We start from the raw sequence: 20,393 nt of genomic DNA, 5'->3' as shown, positions 1-20,393 counted from the left end.
ATTTTCGAAAATATCGGCTATTCGAATATAATATGTAATTTACAAAAATTTAATATTTTACATGCCTCAAAAAATTAGCGATTTCAACAGCTCTTTTTGTATGTGTGGAATACATTGGCACTGTAAATTAGTTTAATAGATTCTGATTTGCTAAAATTTTCTGCGTAGAGTTGATAAATTTGTATCATTAAATTTTTTTCTAACGGCTCTGATCCTCTGTATCAAGTACAATTAACAATGAAACGTCTGATAATAATCATTCTCACATGCACAAATTGTAAGCATAACAATTGCAAGGCTTGTGCAATGAGAAAAAGTTACAATAGGAAGAAGTTATTCTTGTAATCGGTCGGTACATATAGGAGCTCAATTACGCTTAATTTATAGGCAACAGTTAAAACATTTTAGACAACATTTCTCCCTCCCTCTCGCTCTCTTTCTTTCTTTCACTCTCTTCCTCGTTCGCTCCATACACACTCTTATCAGTCTGACGTTATTTTTTTTCTCATCGAATAAAACTGCAGTAACAAGTTGTTGTTTTCATTGCTATTTAAAATCAGCTTATTTTTATAATCACATTTTGCAATATTCCTGCCGATATGTTTATTCATGTGGCACGGTTTTATCGTTTTCTTCTCTTTTTTTATAATTCGTTTCTAAATACAAGCTAAGCTCCTTTTCTTTTATTTCCTTCTAGAATTTTTAAGTTACAAGCTCATATGCACAATATATTTAGCGTAAAAAAATGTTTATTAACGAACCTTTCTTATTAGATGACACGATGCTGGTTATAAAAAAATTACAATAAAATTACGTAATTTTATTAAATATCTGAATTCAAATATTTTTTTGTGAGATATTATAATGCAAATAAATATTTAGATTAGGATATAGAAATAGAAACCTATTTTCTAAATAAAAGATAAATGATATCTGATTCTAATCATCGAGTAACATATTTTTGAATTTATTTATCTGACATTCCATCATCGTGTCATCCAAGGCACTTTAGAATGGTGCGTTATTTTTTGCGCAATGAAAGACCTGTTTATCAATTGAAATTTTTGATACTACAATGTTTCGACAAGAAACAAAATGATGATCATTGTATGTATCTTAACTTCCATCATATACGTCGTGTTCTAAATCAATTTATATGTAGTTTGTTTAATTTTATTAGAACAATGTCTATCTTATAATTAATATAATTATTATCGATTTCAAAATTATTATGTAGCGTTAACACGAATCCCTTTTTTATATAGTTATGAATTACACGAATAGTGCCCGGTACACGGACGGATGTCTAATATGAGAGTTCAGAGTGATTATTATATTTATTGTTTAAAGATAAAGAGATAGCAATTTATGACAAAAGGAGTGCCCGCTCGATAAACAGCAATAATTTTCTCTATCATAGTATGTATGTAATATATATATGATCTTTCTAGATTTCATTGAGTACAATTTAGATTTATTTCAAAAGGACACTGAAAAAACATAGAATTTTGTTGATACAATTTTCCGCATATTAATACATAATGTATTTTTCCCATCTATATAATAAAACGTGGAATTTGATCATCATCATCGTGAAAAATTAATATTTGATACATTTCCAATTGAGAGAAATTTTATATCCTATTTCAATGAAAATTCTCAATATTTATTAGTATTAATATCTTTATATCGATATACCATTGAGTAAGAGACCACAGTAACATCATTATCACAAGATTACGATATATACGGTATTGCACTTATCTGCAATTATTTGTAAAAAAATAAAGAAATACCACCAAATACTAAAAGTATTTCCGAACATTTCGTTGAAGTACCTGTTGTAATTCAAATACTGAGTACTGTATATGATTCACTGATTCTTCACATTATAAAAAGATACAAATATAAATAGCTAGATTATATTTCAATTCTTTCTTTTGGAACTTATGCAATGATATATAATCGCTGTAATCTACAACAAAATATTAAATACAAAAATATTTGTATTGAACTATTCATAGCACATTGAAAGTACTTACACATTTACATCAAGGAACGTAACATATAAAAATAATATGTACATTCTTTTATAACACAGCAAAATATATAAATCGTTAGCTCTTATCTAATTAGATTTGTGCTTTCTACTTTCTCCGAAGATGAGCCAATTTGATTCTATGCATTATTTGAAGGACAATAATGATTAATGCTTTTTTAATAGAATAAAAATACAATAAAAACAAGTAGATCAGAAGAAATTGCAAAGCGTATAAAAATATAATTGTCTTTAAAAAATATTATAAAAAAGTGAAAAATTCGACATTATATAATATGCTTTTTATATTTGCATCTTGCAAAGAGATAATTGGGGAATCGTGTATGAATTATGTACATTTTCCATTAAATTTCAGTGCAACATATCGATAAAAATATCAGTAGAGCAATATACACGTATGTATATACATATTAAATCTAATTAGTAGATCTCTGTTTTGCAGTTCTTAAAATGTACTAATATCACTATGTAACAGAACAAGTATCTGTGTACACAATGTACATATCTTGCAATACAGTGTACTGTACATGACTCGTATATAAATGTTTGCATTTGTCATAAAATAAAACATGTATAGTAATCATTGAGGGAAATATAAAAACAAATATTGATAAAAATCAGATCTCATACAGTCTCACAACACGATTCCATATGGCAAGAATTCTTTTCTTCTCCTCATTCGGAGTGATCTGTCTTACAAAAACTTACTTAATTTGTCTTTTGTTTCGTGCTTCTTGAAAAAACGCTGTTTCAAAAGATATATTCGGCCATATCATTCATTCGAATAAGTACCGGGTAAAAAGCTGCGTATCGGTTTTTATGGAATTTAAAACATATTTAGCCAGAATATAGTAAGATGTTCACATAGCAAAAAATCATCTAAACAACTACTATTCATTACACCAAACCTTATAAAAGATAAAAACTTGTCGTTGTACTGTTCACATAGTTTCTTTTTTTTTCTTTCTTTATACATTTAGCAGATTTGATCGAGCAAGATCTTTCTTGCGTTACAAGATTTCACAATTAGCATTAAGTTTATCTAAATACATTAACTACATCTTTACTTGATCAAATCAATGCTGTTGACATATCGTCATTTAAAATCACTATTGATGGCTACGGGATTTAATTCTACTGTGAAATATATACTAACAAAGTGAGAAGATCTATTTAGAAATTGTCGAAACAAAGCCAACAAAACTGAGAGGGACGATAAAACGAGAAACATTCGGAAAATCGCCTTATATCGCGCGGGCTGTTTATACGTGCATTTAAGTGTGTGTATGTGCGCGCACTCGCGAGCGTGTGTAATTTTGTAATATACACGATCGGTGGCAACCATGTCACAGGAGACCACAATAAAGCGAATTAGCTGGAATCTATACAAACTCTTACCAGTATTTAAATAATAACTCGGTAAGAGAATAAACGGCCACCTGACGGCTTTGATATTTTTCATTAGAAGAATCTTAGCATGACTCAGCTTTTCTTATACTTTCTTTGCTTTCTAAGATACGATACATTCGTTTGAAATAGAGTAGACAGAGCAGTGCGTGTGCTACCCCACAGCTTGAAGCGTTTGTTGCGTAAGTATAATGGTGAATTTGGAGTGATCGGAATGGGAATAGGACTCGAGACCACCAAGCTTGACACCGGCAATGGTGACTCGCGTATTTCCTTCAATTGAGGTTGGTCGGAGGCTCCACTGATCTGGGTTGGTAACTGGGGTTGGATTGCGATTGATCGGGGTATGGCGTGGGGTTGCCGCTGGAGGGGCCTGTTGATCCTGGGCCCTGCTGCTGTTGGCCGCTGTTGAGTGCCAGCCGTTGCATTTGACGTATGACCGTGGCTGCGTGGTAGGCTTGCTGCAACCATGAGAGAAGAGGAAGACATTCCTACGGAGCCTGGCGAGCAAACACATACAATCAGCAACATGATAATCATCTAATTATACTAACCTTCCACCTTGATTTGGCGAAATTCTTTTTAAGTTGTTCAGATACAGTACCATGGATATTTTTATTGCTAGCAGCATTGCCGGATATCCTGAAAAAAATTAATTGCACGATACTGCATTACACATAAAACATGACTGATTAAACAAATATATTTATTAATATAAAATATATTTGTTAAAAATGATATGTTAAGCAAAATATATATTGACTGATTTGTTAAAATATGTTAAGATATTTGTTTATGAGAATTACTGAAAATTTTGATATGTGGGTACATATACATTTCATATTTTAATTTAAAATGAGTTATCAACTATTACACACATTGGGAAATTTATACACATACTTCAATAATTAATCTTGTAGGATTAATTAATGTATAACGAAATTAATGTAATCCTTCTACTTACTTAATCCATATTTATCTTATTATTAAGAACAATTCAGTTCCTGTAATATTTTTATTGCTTGAATCTTAAAACACGACTCTTCAAAAATTACAAACATCAAATCTAGAAGACGTTCAAAATATTGCGAATTGCGAATTTTTTAATATGACTTCATTACTGAATATAAATTTATGCAAAAATATAATAATTTCAAATAACATAAATTATATACAATATCTAAGTGCAATAATGATCTTACCAAGGATGTGCAAGGGCTTGTTTGCAACTAAAGCGCTCCTCGACATTGACGCACATCAATTTGTGAATGAAATCCTTTGCAGACTCACTGATATCGTCCCAGTACGGCGAATCAAATTCAAATTCACCTATAACAGTCTGGTTAGCTTCTTGCTATAGAGTAGACGATTTTATTATGACTTATTTAATTTTTAAATCAATTATTTTATTTGGAAGAAGTACTGTTAGGTTCTCACACTGTATGACATAAATTTGTTTCTTATACTTCACTATAAAAAATCCCATTTAATCATCTCTTTTACTCAGACAATACGGATATTGTAATAGAATTTTTAATGTTAAGTTTTGGACATCAACAACAATAACTTTCATAAAAAACGCGGACACACACAAAAGATCATTTACTTACTACACTAGCATGTATATAGCAGCATACAAAAACTAGAATAATACCTTAAAAATTAAAATTTCAAGTTAATGTGCAGCTGCATGTGTTTGTGAATCCTAAAAGTAGTACCTAAATTGAAGTGATAGTATAATCCTCCCAAATACTAAAAAAAATTTGTATCCCAAAATAGCTTTATTACCTTTTAAAATTTGTGCAAACAGGTTCGCATCGTTTTCGTCATAAAATGGAGGATAACCACATAATAAGATGTAAGAAATGACTCCTATACTCCACACATCTACAGCTTTTCCATACGGCTTTTGTGCTAAGACTTCTGGAGCTGTAAATAAAAAAAAGATGTTAAAATATTGTAAAAAAATAAATCATATATACATATATCCAACTAAATGACAATGGTCATACCAACATATCCTGGAGTACCACAAGCAGTTGCCATAATACCAGAGTCTTCCATTTTTGACAGTCCAAAGTCACTAATCATGATCTTGCTATCTTCATCTGGATTATAATATAAAAGGTTTTCAGGTTTAAGGTCCCTATGCACAACACCTTGATCATGCATATAATCCACAGCTTCTAAAACTTGTCTTATTAAACCTGATGCATCTTTCTCTGTATAGGAACCTTTTTCGACAATTCTATCAAATAGTTCTCCACCGGTAACCCTAATATAGGAAGAAAAACAGAAATCAAATATAAGCTTATAATATGTATACTAATTTATAGACAAATGAAAACACTCACAATTCCATAACTAAATAAACTTTGTGTTTATCCTCAAATGTTTCCAGTAATTGAACAATATTTGGATGTGTTAACCTGGAAAAATACAATATAAGTTACAATACAATAAGTACAATATAATATAATTAAACACTTAAGAGAAATTCAAATAAATTTATTTACAGAAGCTAAATATTACCTTCGCAACACTCTAATTTCATTTTCTAAAGAATCCTCTTTTCCTTTCAATGCTTTTTTATCAATGATTTTCACAGCAAACATTTGACCAGGCTTTTCTTTACTTTCTGCCAAACGTACTTCAGAGAAAGCACCCCTACACAAATAAATATAAAATAAATAAATATAATAATGGAAATCATAAAAATTGGCATATTATATTACAATACATTAAAAAAGTGCATGAATGTAACATGACTTATGCACTTATATTCAGTTACTAATTATTGCGCCAGAACATTTGATACCCAGACTACTGATATAATAATAGACTGTATGCAATTAACATTGACATATTTAATACAAGTGTTCTAATATGACAATAGAATTTTTAATTATATGCTATAGTACTACATATTGATCATTGTTCTAAACGAAAAAGTACTTGAGGTAATTTGAATAGCAATATAACTACCAAGTGTGTCAAAAAATTATGATAGTTATACAATATTTATTGCTAATGGGAAGTACTTTCTCTTTCCCAATCTGTTACAAAATATCTTGCAACATTACTAATGGAACTTAATATAGTTAAATCAAATATTGTTCACAAATATAAAAAACAAAATCTTTTTGTAAATGTAAATAAATTTATAGTATCTATTTTATTTAATAACAATTTATTTTCTTTCTATAAGTTCCATAGTTTATTTGACATAATTTTCATTTGTCTTTAATTGAATAAATAGCAAACATAACCGTCAACTAAAAGATTCGAAAGCGCCACTTTATCATACGTAATACAAATTCTAATTTGAACATTTTAATAAACAGATAAACTAAATGTAAAACTAAAATATTTACATGTAAATAGTTAAATTTGTGCCAATAAGTGGTAGTAATTTTTAGATACTACAAAACGAAAGTATCTTTTATGAAAGATAAGACATTAAAGATGAACCGCTTAGAAATATTTTATATACATACACCGATAATATTAATTTTTTCATAAATCATCACATGATTTGTTAACTTTAAAAATTAATATTTTTAACTTTTCGTTCCTATAAACATTATATGATGAAAAATTTCTTAAAGTATATGATGTCTTTTTGTTTGTTTCAACAAGAACGAAATTGAGACATAAAAATTCAAAGATCGTAACAGGGTTAAGGAAAGTGACTGACAATCATTCACGTAAATTTCGATCATAAGTAATAATAATGTTTAGCATCAAATTCATGACTAGAATCAATCATTTTATTAACTCTTTAAGAACATATCCCAAGTTAATATTATTTCGATTATATGCAAATCTTCCTTTTTTTCTTATTTATAGATATTCTTATGAACACTACTAAATATTATGAGTATAATACAGTACAATATTTTAAATACTATAAATGTTATACTATATCCTTATAAATATTGTACTATATTCTAAGTATTTTATGTGGATTCTATGCATTTCTGCATCATCAAATTTCCCATGAATGCATTGAAATCCGCAGTCTAGATAATTCTTAAGTGGTTAATCGAGCAATATCAAATTAATGACAATATGAAAGACACGAATACAAAATTTTTGTACAATTGGTTCTATTACTTTCCGATACATAGTCCGTAGCGATGTATAGTACATACGTTCCAAGCAACTCCTTTAGGATGTATTTGTCCTCGACAGACGGCGATTTATCGTCTTTCCCATCTTTCTTGATCTTTTTATTCGAATCCTTTTTACCGAAGAGCGGCATCTTCGGATCGTGTTATCACTATACAATAATCACTCTCCGATTCACAAAATTCTCTTTTTCAAAGAAATCTTTCTGAACGATGTAACGTAGAAACGTTCGATCTTAACAGGTTATAACACTGGTCAACGAGATATCCACTTAAGAAGCGAGAGAGCAGGGAGAAAAAATTCGTCGTTTTGCCTACTAATAGTTTTTGATCGTTCAGGCAGTGATAAATAAAGAAAAAAAATGATCGTCGTCAAACGACGAGTCGAATCATCGTTTCGAGTCACTGAATGATCATGAACTCTCGACCTTTTCGCGAGCAAATGATAGCAGATAGCACCGCGTACGCTACGATGCTCCACTTTGCGCTTATCCGTGGACCGATGTTTGACACGTATTCGTTGCGCGCACTATTCCGCTATCGAAACGTCCTATTCCGCGTATCGGGCTCAGGGTCGCGGCCTCGCGCCCTGGCGATACAACTTGTACTATGCAGCAGAGATAGCTCTCAATGTCTATGTACTAGATCGCCTCCACACTCTTTTCTAGTCCCTCTTCCTCACTTTAGCGCACGGCGATATTTCCTGTTGTCGTTTCTTCCGATATTAGAAAATTAATACATATTCGAATGGATCATGATGCTCACTTGAGTCAACACATCTCTCACTCGATGCTTTTCTCTCATGATACTGTAGCGCTCAAACTCAAACTGACCGTATACTCGTTGCACCCATCGATGATAATACAGTAAAGTTGCGGCAGTAACAGTGATTCTCACAATCAAGTATTTTAACGTTACTGGTATGCTTTGCTAGCTGACCGTACATCGAGCCTTATCGTGATTGGTTATCGAGGCAGGTGTATTTCTAGAAAATTCCTAAAGTAGTTCTACTTCATTGAATGTGAGATATAAATGTCTGAAACATTTGTTTTTGTATAACTATATATCTGTATAAATTTATTTAAAATTTCTATGTTAGGAATAATAATAATTTATGCATCACAATTATAAAGTAAAGCAGTAAGAAACAATATCCATTGATATAGCCGCACTAGGGACTGTATTTGTTTTGGGCTGCAAAATTTATTTGTAGATTGATATCCTGCTTACAATTTTTCATTAGAAGTACATAATATTAAGCCTCTTCTATTTCTTGTTTAATAATAATTGCCATATTATGAAGAATTAATTTGTATTTGTGAAATATAAGAATAAGAAAAGATTGACTGCGTAGGTATCAATCTGAAAGAAGTTTGAATCATTTCGAATATACATACGTATGCAAGGGCGAATTTGAATGCAAATATGATTCAGTACTAAAAACTTTTAAGTTTTTATAAATTTTTAGTTGTGAATCTTAATCTATCGCTTACGTGAATCTTAATATAGGCTTTACGTATTTAAGGTTTCATATCTACATTCTTTCATATTATACCCTATCTTCAATATCTTATATAAGATATCAAGACTTATTGAAGCTTTAAAAACTCAAGAATTATCAAGATTTTCCAAAGTTGTAGTACTGAATCATATTCGGTGATTCGAATTTTCATAGTATGAAAAACTTAGGAATCCCTTCAAAATTGAAATTCAAACACTTTTCATTAGGTTCGACATACTTGTTTTCTCAAAGATGTATCGAATTTCAAGTTATACTAGCCTAAAGCGTTTCTTAATACGTTCACTTAATATAAAAAAGAAGGCTTAGTCCACAAAATCACTTTTAAGATTCGGTAGGGATAGTGATGGTCAGTTAATAAAACAGAATCTCGATCAATTAACGTAGCACTTGTGTAGTATAAAACAATGAAATTTATTGTTTCAACTATGTATAATTCTGTTGTCTGATCTTTTATATAATAGAATAGATGTTTGGTAGATGGAAGAAATTTATAAAAATTATTTGTTATGCTTCTTAATTACTTTATGATTGTGTTTCTCCTGAAAGGATTTACGTTTCTTTAATGTAACTTGAGAAACACTGTGAGATATGTTTCAAAACTATTTGTAAATTTTATTGGTTATATTTTATATACATATTTGCTCATTAGTTGCTCAGTTTTTTTAAGGAAATGTAGTATTTCGGATATTACCAACGAAAAAGGATATTACGAAATTGCATAAATAAAAAACTTCTTTATATAATATCATTATATGAAAATTTATCTTTTCCATTTATATACATAATTGCGGGTTGCATTGCATAGTTTTGTATATATATGTGTATTTATTTAATTAGTCAAAACATTTTATAGAAGTTACGCTGGCTAATTCAGAAATAATTTCTGATTCACTTATAAAACTTTAGTACTTTGACATTACAGATTGATAACATTAATAATCTGAAATAAAAACATAATACTTGTGTCTGTTACAGAAATAAAACATGGCTTATAGCAATAAGCACAAAATAGTTCTACAAGCAATTGTACATGAAGGTCTTTTAATTGAAAATAAAATACAGGACTTAATTATTAAATTATTTGGTAAGTAAATTCTTATGTAATGTAAAATCCAATTCATATTTTTATGTACCTATTTTATTGTATCTGTATAAACAAAACTGTATATTTTAGGTGATAATAGAGTATCAGTAATAATAAATCAAATAAATGAACAATTGCAGCCCTTAAACATGTTAATCAAAAAGGCACAGTGTGAAATTACAGGCAAATTATATTGGGTTCTAATAAGTACTACGCTTAATGATGTAACCAGGTATATGTTTTAGTAATTGTTAATATATCAAAATTCAGTTTTGCATAATTATTTTATGAATATTTATAATCATTTAGAATGTTTAACTTATTTTTTTTTCTTAAATTGGCCTATATACTGTTAAGTCAAATTGAATGGATTTACAAATAAATTATGATGTCTTTATTTTACTTTCATAATTTGTTAAGTAACAGTATCTGTAGAAATTTTGTATGAAGTTTATTGATATTCATGATATCTTCTAGGTACCAAACTGAATTTTCAAAAGAGCAATTGGCCTTGTTAAGGACTATGTTTTCTGAAATTATAACATCACGCAATGGATGCATACAAAGTACAATATGTTTAAATTTATGCTCTTCATTAGATATAAAAATGTCAAAGGCAGGTGCTGAAAAATTTCTGGAGGATATAGTTAATAGAAAATGGTTGATTTATAAGGTATTGATAAAAATTCAAAATACATTACAGTAATATTTGATTAATTTTATATTTTTATGACATTTACAGGATGGTTATTACTATATGGGTGTAAGAAGTATAACAGAATTAATGCCATACTTTAGAGCTACATATGAAAGCAATTTAAATACCTGTTGCCTTTGCAAACAAGTTATTTTTCACGTATGCTATTCCTATCTAATATGCTTTTTTCATGTGAGAAATTTCAACCTAATATTAATAATTTTTATTAAGTAGGGCGAAAAGTGTACTAACTGTGATACCTTCTTTCATTTATATTGTTTGAAGAAATTCACCATGGTCCATACTCATGTGAACTGTCCCAATTGCAGCACAGTTGTTTCAGACATTGATCTATCTGGTAATATTATTTTCTTTTTTACCACTTATAAAAATGAAATTAACGAAAATAAAAATGAAATTAATGAATATGTAGGTATACAAGATGACTTAGCAGTACCAGAAGAAGGATATGAGTGAAATAAAAATACAATAGGAAGGTTTAAAAAACAAAAACTAGAAAATGTGAAACGTTATTTTTGTAAATAAATTTTTTATCACAAATATTCTTAGTATTCTATACAATACACGTGTATATACAATACATTATATTTACAAGTATGTATAGTAAAATAGTATAAATCAGTTTGTAAATGCTTTAAGCACTCTGACTTTTTTCAAATTTTTCTCTCAAGTATTTGAGACCAGCTGCTATACTCGCTTCATCTATACTCCTATTTTGTTTCATCTGATTTTGCACTGTATTACTAGAGTTGTATTGTTTAGAATCAACTGACTGAACACAATTACTCTGATTTATTGTTTCAGTCAAATTATTATGCTCAGTATTGTAATCATTTGTATTTAAGCTAGGGGGGAGTGGTATATCATAAGAATCTATATTTATTTCATTACTGTTTTCTGTATCATTCATTTCATATGAATGAGATTTGTCATTATTATGAATACTTGAAACTGTATCAGCATTTTGAGGATTCAAATAACCAGCACTTCTAAAATTTTCATATACTGGTCCAAATTCAGTGACTCTTATTTTCCTACATTTATGAACCCATTCTTCCTGAGACATCTCATACCAATGAGTTCTCTTGCCTAGAAGTTCTCCTAAAGCTTTTATTTTATTTTCTTTTTCTATTTCTTTATCTCTTTCTATAATCTGGCTTTCACTATTTTCTTTTTCTTCAGTTTCGATTAAATTCTCTTCCGTATTATGTACATTTCCTGATTCATTTTCATTAGATACATTATCATTCTTTTCTCTAAACTCCTCTTCTACTACATCTATAGGTAATCCTGCTCTAATACGTTGTCTAATTTTAGCCGCTTTCAATCTATTATGTTCCATTTTCTCCCTCAATTCTTTCAATTCTTTTATCTCCCTCTGTTTCTTCTCTGTTTCCTTTCTTAAATTGAACAAATTCTCCTGTTGCTTGATTCTTTCTTCTTCATCTTGTGAAAATGCATAGTAACCAACACCATGAGTTCTAGCTTCATCAAATAAAATATCTTGGTAGTGTATGTTTACTTTATCTGCTAGTTTCTGTGTTTGTTCCTCCCACTTTCTTCTCATAATTTCTATTTCAGGTTCTTTCTCTCCCTCAACATAGTTTTGGTCAATAATATCATTGGTTTTTGGATCAATTCCTTTTTTGGTTATAATTTGTTGTTTGATCAATTGATCCTTTTCCTGCATCAAGGACAAATCTTCGCGTAAACATTTTCTCGTACGTCCAAAACAATCCTCATATTCTACCCAGTCATCCTCATTTTCTAATATTGGGTCAGTTTCATCTTTTGGCAATGGTTCTTCCTCAGATTCATCTGATTTATTTGTAAAGTCAACAAGGAAATTCTCATTAGTAGTTCTGGATTTTTTTAATCGGTCATATAATCTTGCTTTTGCCTCCAACATTAATTTCGATTTTTTATGAGTATCAACATCCTCAATGTACTCCGGCATTTTTGAATTTTCTTTCCTAGACTCCTTTTCAATTTTCTTGGATTTTTTCTTTTGTAACTTTGATACTGTGTGATCTATTTCTGATTTCAATTTTGCCTCATTTACTTCATGTTGCTTTTTTAAAAGTTCCGCTTTTAAACCCACGAGGGATGAAAAATTTACATTGATCTTTTTCGTGTTATTCATCATGAAATAATTTTGTTGAAATAGTTCGCGATGATTTTAAGTATTTCGGTAACTTGATATAAGTTTTCTCTGATTTGTGACTTTATTTCAGAGCACCTAGTGAAATAAATTAAATATTTTATTATGAATTGTTTTATCAAACGTCAAAGTGAAACAACAATTATAGGTTATGATATTACTAACATTACCTTTGGGGTGTATTTAAATTATAAATTTTAATTTGTATAATTTAAAAAAGATATATATATATATAAAATAAGAAAATTTAATCTTATTTTAAAGAATCCCAATTTCAAGTAACATATTCAATAGTTCCTAAATTTTGTTGATATGAAAACTAACACGAATGACTCTTCCGAAGATCTTCATGCCAATATGTGAAATCGGTAACTACTGTTAGGAATACTACATATGTATATCATTGTTAGAATAAAAGAAATCGAAATTTGTATTAAGAATATTATAAAACATAATTAACATTAAGTAATTATTATTAAAAAGAATATTTACATACAATGTAGGCACATATAAATATTTAATATTATTTTAAGAATTCAAAAAATAAAAACACAAAAATAGAGCAATAAGGATTATTTCTCCTGGTTAAGAAAGTATAAACAAAAATAACTACGTATAACTAATGTTAATGCTTGTAACTTTATATAAACAAAAAAATAATGTAAATTCTCAAGTTATATATCAATAAATTTTGTATATTTAAAATATGTATTACATGTAATTTTATAATGTAAATTCTTCTGTTCAATATTTTTTTATCTTTTATTCTCATGAATATTTAATATGGCAAAGTAATAAACATAAAATATATTTTGGAAAATATCCTAATGAAAATTGTTTTTAAAAATTACCAAAATCATCTTTCTCGATGTTTTATCTCATTGAAAATTCCATTAAAATATAATTGCATTTTACAGGCATAAATTTTCATTCTATTAAATTTCATCTTAGTAACATTATTTGTTAAATACGATATGAATATACATACTCGTTATGTTTAGATTAATCTCTTTTACTATTAACAAGAATTTTGATAATTAAATATTTTACTTTACTAAAAAATGTAAATAACAGAGTAGCATTGAACGAGATTAAGGATGACTCCGCGATATATTCATTCCCTTATATATTACTTAAAATTCGGATCATTTTATGATACAATTTCATAGAATACAATTTTATTAGAATAAACCCTAAACAGTAACAAATTAAATGCTTACGCCATAAATATAAAATTAACGAAAAATTTAAAATAACAGTAAATAAAAAATAAATTGGAAATCCTTTTTTGTAACACTCTAAGACATCAAGTGGTTATCTCAACGTATTAATGAATCATATAAAAACAGTCCTCAAAAGTTATGATATTTATAGGTATAAAGAAAAGCTTAAAATTATTATAATTTAATAAAGGATTAGGTAAATGTTAAATGAATGAATATTAAGATAAAATTATTTGGAGGGGTGCAAAACATTGGGCCTTAGGCTCCATTCTTAAGAGCTGTAAATATTTCATAAAAAAGTTGGTTTACTTAGTTGCAAAGTAAGCGTAGCATGTTGCTGCGTGTATTTAGGGGAATTACGGTTGTTAGAAGGATTTGATCCGTTGATATCTTGTCGCCACTCGTCAATCCGAAAATCGATTGTCGATTATCAAACTCATTCGAAACCTGAAGCTGCCGATCTGCTACTATGTTAGTTTAGTCGTGTAACTTGCAGACTTGCGGACACCAGTTAATGCAACGAACACGTTATTGCACGTTGGGCACCGGTAAGTGGTAAGTAATCACGCGGCGTTCTGTAGTATTTAGTTATTTATGTTTAACGAGTGGTTTGTGGTATTTAGTCATATATATATATCACTTTTTATATGTAAATTATAACAATAATAGTATAAAAATTAGTTTCTAAATATATCTTAGATACTCGTGAGACGAAATGGCACCCCGTAAGCCTGCGAAACATTCGGAGGCAGAGGTTGTAGAGAGAGCTGCAGAAGCCGGCGATGTGTCGCCCCCGAAAAAGAAAAAAACTGTAGCGAAGGCTGCGAGTAAAAGTGACGAGGAAAAGCAAATTAGGTTTCCGAGAGCTGCAAAATCAACTAAAATCGAGCAGACAGAAGGTACAGAAACGGCCACGGCGGTAACTAGGAACGCGAAAATAAAACCCAAGACATCAGCTAAAACCGCCTCAGTGACTGAAAAACCAAACTCTAAAATCAAGTCCGCGCCGAAGAGGAACAAAGAGGCTGCGGAAAAAGCTGATACGAATCCAGTAAACGAGAAGGTGAAAAATGCCGAGGAAACTGAAACGAAAAAGACACGCGCTAAAGCCACAGCGAAAAAGGCGGGAATCAATGTAGACGAAGAATGTACGTATCCGAAATCTTTCTATAAGTTTGTAATATCATTGTTAATATGTGTTCTTTGAATGAGAATTTTCATATACGAAAAACTTGTTTGTCTTGTTTGTTAATTTTTACTGCTTATTTGATTTATAAGGTAACGTGGTGGTTACGCGGTAATTTTCGGACGCGCATTGGGAATGTGTACAATCACGAGGAAAGATATTAAAGCTTTTTAGTTTAAAATATATACAGTGGCTACGAAAAATATTTATACTCCATATTTATTATAGCATTTATATATTAATTAATTAGATCCAAGTATGTTAAATTTTATGTCTTATAGTAGTGTTTCCACATGACTAAAAAAATTGATATTGTGAAAATGAAATATAGAACCTGTTAAAAAAATATTTCATTAGAAAATAAGTGAATCTACAAGTATTTTGTACAGCCACTATAATTTTAGGATAAATATTCTTAACATGGCATTTTATGAATATTTTAATAATGCATTGGGAATGTTCATTTAGTGGTTTATACATACGTAAAAACATTAAACATTGTATATGAAGACTGCAGGAGAAAGACGATAAATCAGATTGTTTTGTTTATATGGGATATGTGATACACACATATCACCAAAACTGTCTTTTTATTTAATTTAATTATGTGGTTTTTTTCAAAAACATTTACATTAAAAGTAATGGTTATCATATTTTAGGTATTAGCTACATCATTAGTTCTTTTTTACGTAACCTTATGGATTTATCATTTAGAAGGCTTGTATCAATTAGTTGTTTCTCTATTTAATTCTTTGTGGAATGGGGTATCTGACTTTTGGGTGTACGAGATGAGAGGTTTTGGAATATTCTATAAGTGAAAGATACATGCCTCAAGGTCACATTTTAAAAGTTATAAACTTTATTTTATGTTCATGAAATTTGTATTTCATTATAAGGAAAGGTTATGTAGGTAACTTAAAGATAAAAATATAACTTAATTTCTTTAGAACACAAATTGTTTGTTTGAGACATACAGCGAAAGTCTAATATTGTGAGACAGAAATGTGATATGGGGAGGACTAAGATCTAACATTTACGGAAGTTAATTCTAACAAGAAATAAGATTTATACAATGAAAATAGTTCAGTTTATTTCGAAAAAGTGCTATAGGAATCATATAGCAAGTCGCTATGTGTCTATAAGTACTAACATACCTCAGAGATTCAGACTGTATGCCTAAACGTGTCTGTAAGGTAAAAGGGCTTTGGGTGGCTATTTAACATCAGTCTGCAGAGGATTTACTGTGCTGTACTAAAATACATCCTTTTAATCACTAAATAACATCAAAATCAGGAAATCAACAGGATTGTATTTATTACTGTACATATCTAAAATTTATTATACATGTATTAACATGATGATCATATATTCATTTCAGCTAAGGGAAAGTCAAAGGGAAAAGCCAAAAGAGAACCTGTTAATGAAAATGCTGAAAATTTAGAAGCACCAGCTACAAAAAAGAGAAAGCAAACAAATGCTGAGCCAACATCAAAGGAAAGTAAACCAAAGGCAAAAACAACAAAAAAGAAGGTCGATGTACATGATGATACAAAAAATAAAATTTCTAGCAGAGCTAACAACAAGACTAAAGCAACTAGCAACAATGAGACTGAAAACGATGTTAAAACAGAAGATGATAAATCCAGAAAAGTAACAGCATCAAGGAAAGCAAGGGGTCGTAAAAATGAACCTAATTCAGATGATATTACAAAAGATGATGAGGAAGTGAAAGCAACAGAAAAATTTCCTTCAGACTCAATACCTGTTACCTTCAGAACAGATACTAATAATGAAAGTGAAACTACTGAAAATAATGAGTCAGAATCAGCTCAAACTGCTAAAAAAGGACGGAATGTAAAGAAAAAAGAAACACCACAGAAGAAACCTACGAAAATGCGTGGTAAAGCTGCTTTTAGTGAAGATGATATTGATGCAACGAAAATAGTGAAAGAAACACAAAAGAAAACAAATAAAGAATCAGTAGCTACTACAAAAAGAGGACGGGGGAAGAATGCGGATAATACAACTGCAGAGGAGAAGAAAATATTGAATTCATCAGAAACGTTAAATAGTAATAATATGCAGAACTCAACAGAGGATAACGGTAAAAAAGAAGATTCAGAAAAAGAAGAGGCAAAATACACCAAAATGTTGGGGTCGCCCAAAAAACTAGATGAAGTACATATAAAGGATGAAATGGGTGAAAATAATGTAATAAGTACATCAGTACACGAAGAAGAAAATTAACAATATATGTTCTATTTTTACTTGATACGTTTCTTCAAAAAAAATATATCATTAATATTTTAATATATTTGATGAAGATACAAATGCTATGAGTATTTCTATGTTTGGAAATTCTAAAGAAATACATACATTGTAAAATTTGAATAATACATTTTGGTTATACATTGTTTCAAAAATGGTTATTTGTACTTTCTATAAAATATTTTATATATTATAGTTCCAGGAACTTCTTGTTAATATAATATTTTACGATTAAGAAAATGTTATTATAAAAAGTACATATAAACACTTCTTAGTATATTTAATAGTTCTACAATATTTAAAGCAGTTAATTTGTTTTTAATAGCAGAATTACTAGTGTAGAATGGAGAACAACATTGAACATTCCATCAGTACTTTAATAATTACTCATTTGTAACACTAGAATGCCAGTGTTATCTAATGATATGTTAAATAACGTTTCTTAATTTTTTTACATTTCATTTAAAGATGAAAAAAGGAAGAAAGCGTGTTTCTTGTTACAAACCATTTACATATAAGAAAATATATTTTGTAATACTTTATAATATTCTATGGTGTATTAAACAAACACACATTGTCATTCTAAAAAATACAATAGTGTTCCTTTTATAGTTTTATTATGTTTTATAATTATTAAGTAAGTACTTTCTGAAATGCATTGAAGAATGACAAACAAAAAAATGTGAGCAACCCATTTTACATTGCATTATTTTGAGTTCAATAAATATTTACATTTAGATTAATATGATTTGATTATATATTGTTTGTAACATTGACTTTTTTATATCTTTGCATTTCCTTCTTTTATGGTAAAGTTATTCTTAATGTTTGACAAAAATATATCATTACTGATACAATATATTTTGTTTATATGCATTTTTTTGCAAATATGAATATAACTTATTAAAAAAATTTTTGAAATTTTCAATCATAAAGATCACGTGTATATGTGTTTATATATGCGGAGATTATGGACAAAGTAATGTGAATATATTCATAAAATAATTATCAATTATCATTATCAAGAAATAATGTGAAATATTTCTACTTTAATAATGAATAGTTAAGAGTTCCTACGATAAATGAGAATTTACCATTTACTATATTTTCACTTTCTATTTTAGTCAAATAAAGATTATTTTGCATTACTTTTAAGACTCAGTAATTATTGTAACTGTAACTGCGTAGATTAACGTAACCTATAATAATGTGTTTCGAATAATAATTTACACGTGAATACTTCCCCAATTACAATTTTATTTCTTGATTTTTATTCTTTTTTGTTTTGACAAATGTAAATATGAAAATAGACGTGAATATATACCAAAATATATATGTATGTTTATCTTTATTATTAATATTTGTATTAATATACTTTTTAATAAGCATAGCAATATGCAAAACTTTGTAATAATGTACATTTCAAAAAATAAAAAGGGTATAAAAGGTTATCAATTTGTCAAATTCGGGCTTAATTCTAAACTAAAAAAGATTGAGCTCTAGAATTATTTCAATGTTCGCGCCGAAGTGTTAATTTCAGTTTTATTCCATGTTCCTAGTAAAGTTACTATAATTTATTTACTGGAAAACTGATCGATTCATTATAAATATGTATTGTTCCTCAATTCCCAGATTTTTTTAGAAAGAAAAGAGCTTGATTTAGTTTATTGTTTTTCTTTTGATAGCAAACTTTTACAATGATTTTTGTAATGAAAAGCAGAGATTTCAGAAGCCATTTTGCTTCTATTTCGTCATGCAGTTCTTAATGTTTGTCTCGCGCCAAATTCAAATTATAGATTGTTACATTGCATGTTCTCATTGCATTCTTTTCGCACAACGCCTTCGACACTCTTTTCCTCTTTCTTTTACTTACTACTTTACATACATATCCCAACATAAAAGTATGAAATTACAAAACTCAATTTAATCACAAAAAGAAAATACAATTATAGAAAATTAAAAACTGCCATAATGTCTATCAAGAAGTTAGTGATTTTACCTAATACTTCTTATATTTTTCCACCATCCATGTTCACTGAAACATCATCGATTTTACATAAAAAATAATGTATTTTTTTATTAATGAAGAAGAAAAGAATTGGCAATTTTACCTTTAAAAAATAAGTAGCTTTGTGGATGCTCCTTAGTGATAAATTCTCGGAAAGATGGCGCTCGATTAATGGAATGCTCGCGCGTAAAGATGACGTAGTGCTATCTATAAGATTGTAGTAACTTAAAACGCTCTCCGTTGTGGATCAAGGAAGCAGTGAGAAACAACGGCGGAAGTGGGGATCGTGCGCCATTTTCTATTTTTGTATAGCAGTGAACTAGTGTTGTATGTGTACATTTTGTGTGATAAATCGATGGATTATTAAATAATTGACGGAGGACGTGCCGATGTAATGAAATGATATTCAGTAACACGTGCTTCGAATCTCACGCGATCAATTATTATTTTGCGTTCATCTTCTGCATAACCCGTGCGTAAAACCGTAGCCCTCGTTCAGCACGTAAACACTTTTTCTTCATTTCTCTTTTGAACGAAGTGAGAGTGGCCACCGAGAGCCATCGATATTAGAACTGTTACCTGGTTGAGTCGACGTTTAAAACTGTATCGTTTGACCCCCCCCCCCCC

At 29.3% G+C, this 20,393-nt stretch overlaps 4 protein-coding genes across 13 annotated transcripts; 2 read left to right on the top strand and 2 right to left on the bottom strand.

Moving 5' to 3' along the window:
* Positions 1-547: 547 nt before the first annotated feature.
* LOC100746179 (calcium/calmodulin-dependent protein kinase type 1) lies at positions 548-7,730 on the bottom strand. 2 transcript variants are annotated; one of them, XM_003488158.4, is made up of 8 exons: positions 7,621-7,730; positions 5,999-6,133; positions 5,821-5,895; positions 5,479-5,741; positions 5,255-5,395; positions 4,669-4,795; positions 4,021-4,108; positions 548-3,927 (listed from the first exon to the last, which is right to left on the bottom strand). In XM_003488158.4, the coding sequence occupies exons 1-8, from the start codon at positions 7,728-7,730 to the stop codon at positions 3,742-3,744; spliced, it is 1,125 nt and encodes a 374-aa protein (XP_003488206.1). In that variant the 3' UTR covers positions 548-3,741. The 2 variants fall into 2 exon arrangements, with proteins under 2 accessions (XP_003488206.1, XP_012238984.1); XM_012383561.3 differs by having other exon boundaries at positions 548-3,966; positions 4,071-4,108.
* A 543-nt stretch (positions 7,731-8,273) lies between these two features.
* On the top strand, positions 8,274-11,406 carry LOC100746055 (non-structural maintenance of chromosomes element 1 homolog). 7 transcript variants are annotated; one of them, XM_024366478.2, is made up of 7 exons: positions 8,274-8,569; positions 10,094-10,202; positions 10,293-10,434; positions 10,680-10,875; positions 10,945-11,058; positions 11,134-11,257; positions 11,333-11,406. In XM_024366478.2, exons 2-7 carry the CDS (start codon positions 10,103-10,105, stop codon positions 11,374-11,376), a joined length of 720 nt encoding a protein of 239 aa, XP_024222246.1. In that variant the 5' UTR covers positions 8,274-8,569; positions 10,094-10,102; the 3' UTR covers positions 11,377-11,406. The 7 variants fall into 7 exon arrangements, with proteins under 7 accessions (XP_024222246.1, XP_012239017.1, XP_012239014.1 ...); XM_012383594.3 differs by lacking the exon at positions 8,274-8,569 and adding an exon at positions 9,341-9,449; XM_012383591.3 differs by lacking the exon at positions 8,274-8,569 and adding an exon at positions 9,352-9,464.
* Positions 11,407-11,507: 101 nt separating this feature from the next.
* Positions 11,508-13,159, bottom strand: LOC105680534 (coiled-coil domain-containing protein 174). Its single transcript, XM_012383585.3, has one exon. The coding sequence runs from the start codon at positions 13,064-13,066 to the stop codon at positions 11,555-11,557; it is 1,512 nt and encodes a 503-aa protein (XP_012239008.1). The 5' UTR covers positions 13,067-13,159; the 3' UTR covers positions 11,508-11,554.
* Positions 13,160-14,597: 1,438 nt separating this feature from the next.
* On the top strand, positions 14,598-18,501 carry LOC100745819 (serine-aspartate repeat-containing protein I). 3 transcript variants are annotated; one of them, XM_003487983.4, is made up of 3 exons: positions 14,598-14,859; positions 15,004-15,452; positions 16,869-18,501. In XM_003487983.4, exons 2-3 carry the CDS (start codon positions 15,020-15,022, stop codon positions 17,735-17,737), a joined length of 1,302 nt encoding a protein of 433 aa, XP_003488031.1. In that variant the 5' UTR covers positions 14,598-14,859; positions 15,004-15,019; the 3' UTR covers positions 17,738-18,501. The 3 variants fall into 3 exon arrangements, with proteins under 3 accessions (XP_003488031.1, XP_012239009.1, XP_033175772.1); XM_012383586.3 differs by having other exon boundaries at positions 14,622-14,852; XM_033319881.1 differs by lacking the exon at positions 14,598-14,859 and adding an exon at positions 14,881-14,912.
* The last annotated feature ends 1,892 nt before the right edge of the window (positions 18,502-20,393 follow it).

Source organism: Bombus impatiens, unplaced genomic scaffold (assembly GCF_000188095.3).
Source record: "Bombus impatiens unplaced genomic scaffold, BIMP_2.2 scf_0217, whole genome shotgun sequence".
NCBI classification, from domain to species: Eukaryota; Metazoa; Arthropoda; class Insecta; order Hymenoptera; family Apidae; genus Bombus; species Bombus impatiens.
This window is presented reverse-complemented; position numbering and strand designations above follow the sequence as displayed.

What these genes read in the sequence shown, in the direction of transcription:
- LOC100746179 (XM_012383561.3), bottom strand. Translation starts at nt 7,730, where the DNA reads ATGCCGCTCTTCGGTAAAAAGGATTCGAATAAAAAGATCAAGAAAGAT. An exon ending in GTTTGCACAAATTTTAAAAG is followed by an intron (nt 4,796 to 5,254) that starts GTAATAAAGCTA and finishes AGACTGTTATAG; the next exon opens with GTGAATTTGAATTTGATTCG. An exon ending in CAAGCCCTTGCACATCCTTG is followed by an intron (nt 4,109 to 4,668) that starts GTAAGATCATTA and finishes AATTTTTTTCAG; the next exon opens with GATATCCGGCAATGCTGCTA.
- LOC100746055 (XM_024366478.2), top strand. Translation starts at nt 10,103, where the DNA reads ATGGCTTATAGCAATAAGCACAAAATAGTTCTACAAGCAATTGTACAT. An exon ending in CTTAATTATTAAATTATTTG is followed by an intron (nt 10,203 to 10,292) that starts GTAAGTAAATTC and finishes TGTATATTTTAG; the next exon opens with GTGATAATAGAGTATCAGTA. An exon ending in TTCAGACATTGATCTATCTG is followed by an intron (nt 11,258 to 11,332) that starts GTAATATTATTT and finishes ATGAATATGTAG; the next exon opens with GTATACAAGATGACTTAGCA.
- LOC105680534 (XM_012383585.3), bottom strand. Translation starts at nt 13,066, where the DNA reads ATGATGAATAACACGAAAAAGATCAATGTAAATTTTTCATCCCTCGTG.
- LOC100745819 (XM_003487983.4), top strand. Translation starts at nt 15,020, where the DNA reads ATGGCACCCCGTAAGCCTGCGAAACATTCGGAGGCAGAGGTTGTAGAG. An exon ending in AATCAATGTAGACGAAGAAT is followed by an intron (nt 15,453 to 16,868) that starts GTACGTATCCGA and finishes TATTCATTTCAG; the next exon opens with CTAAGGGAAAGTCAAAGGGA.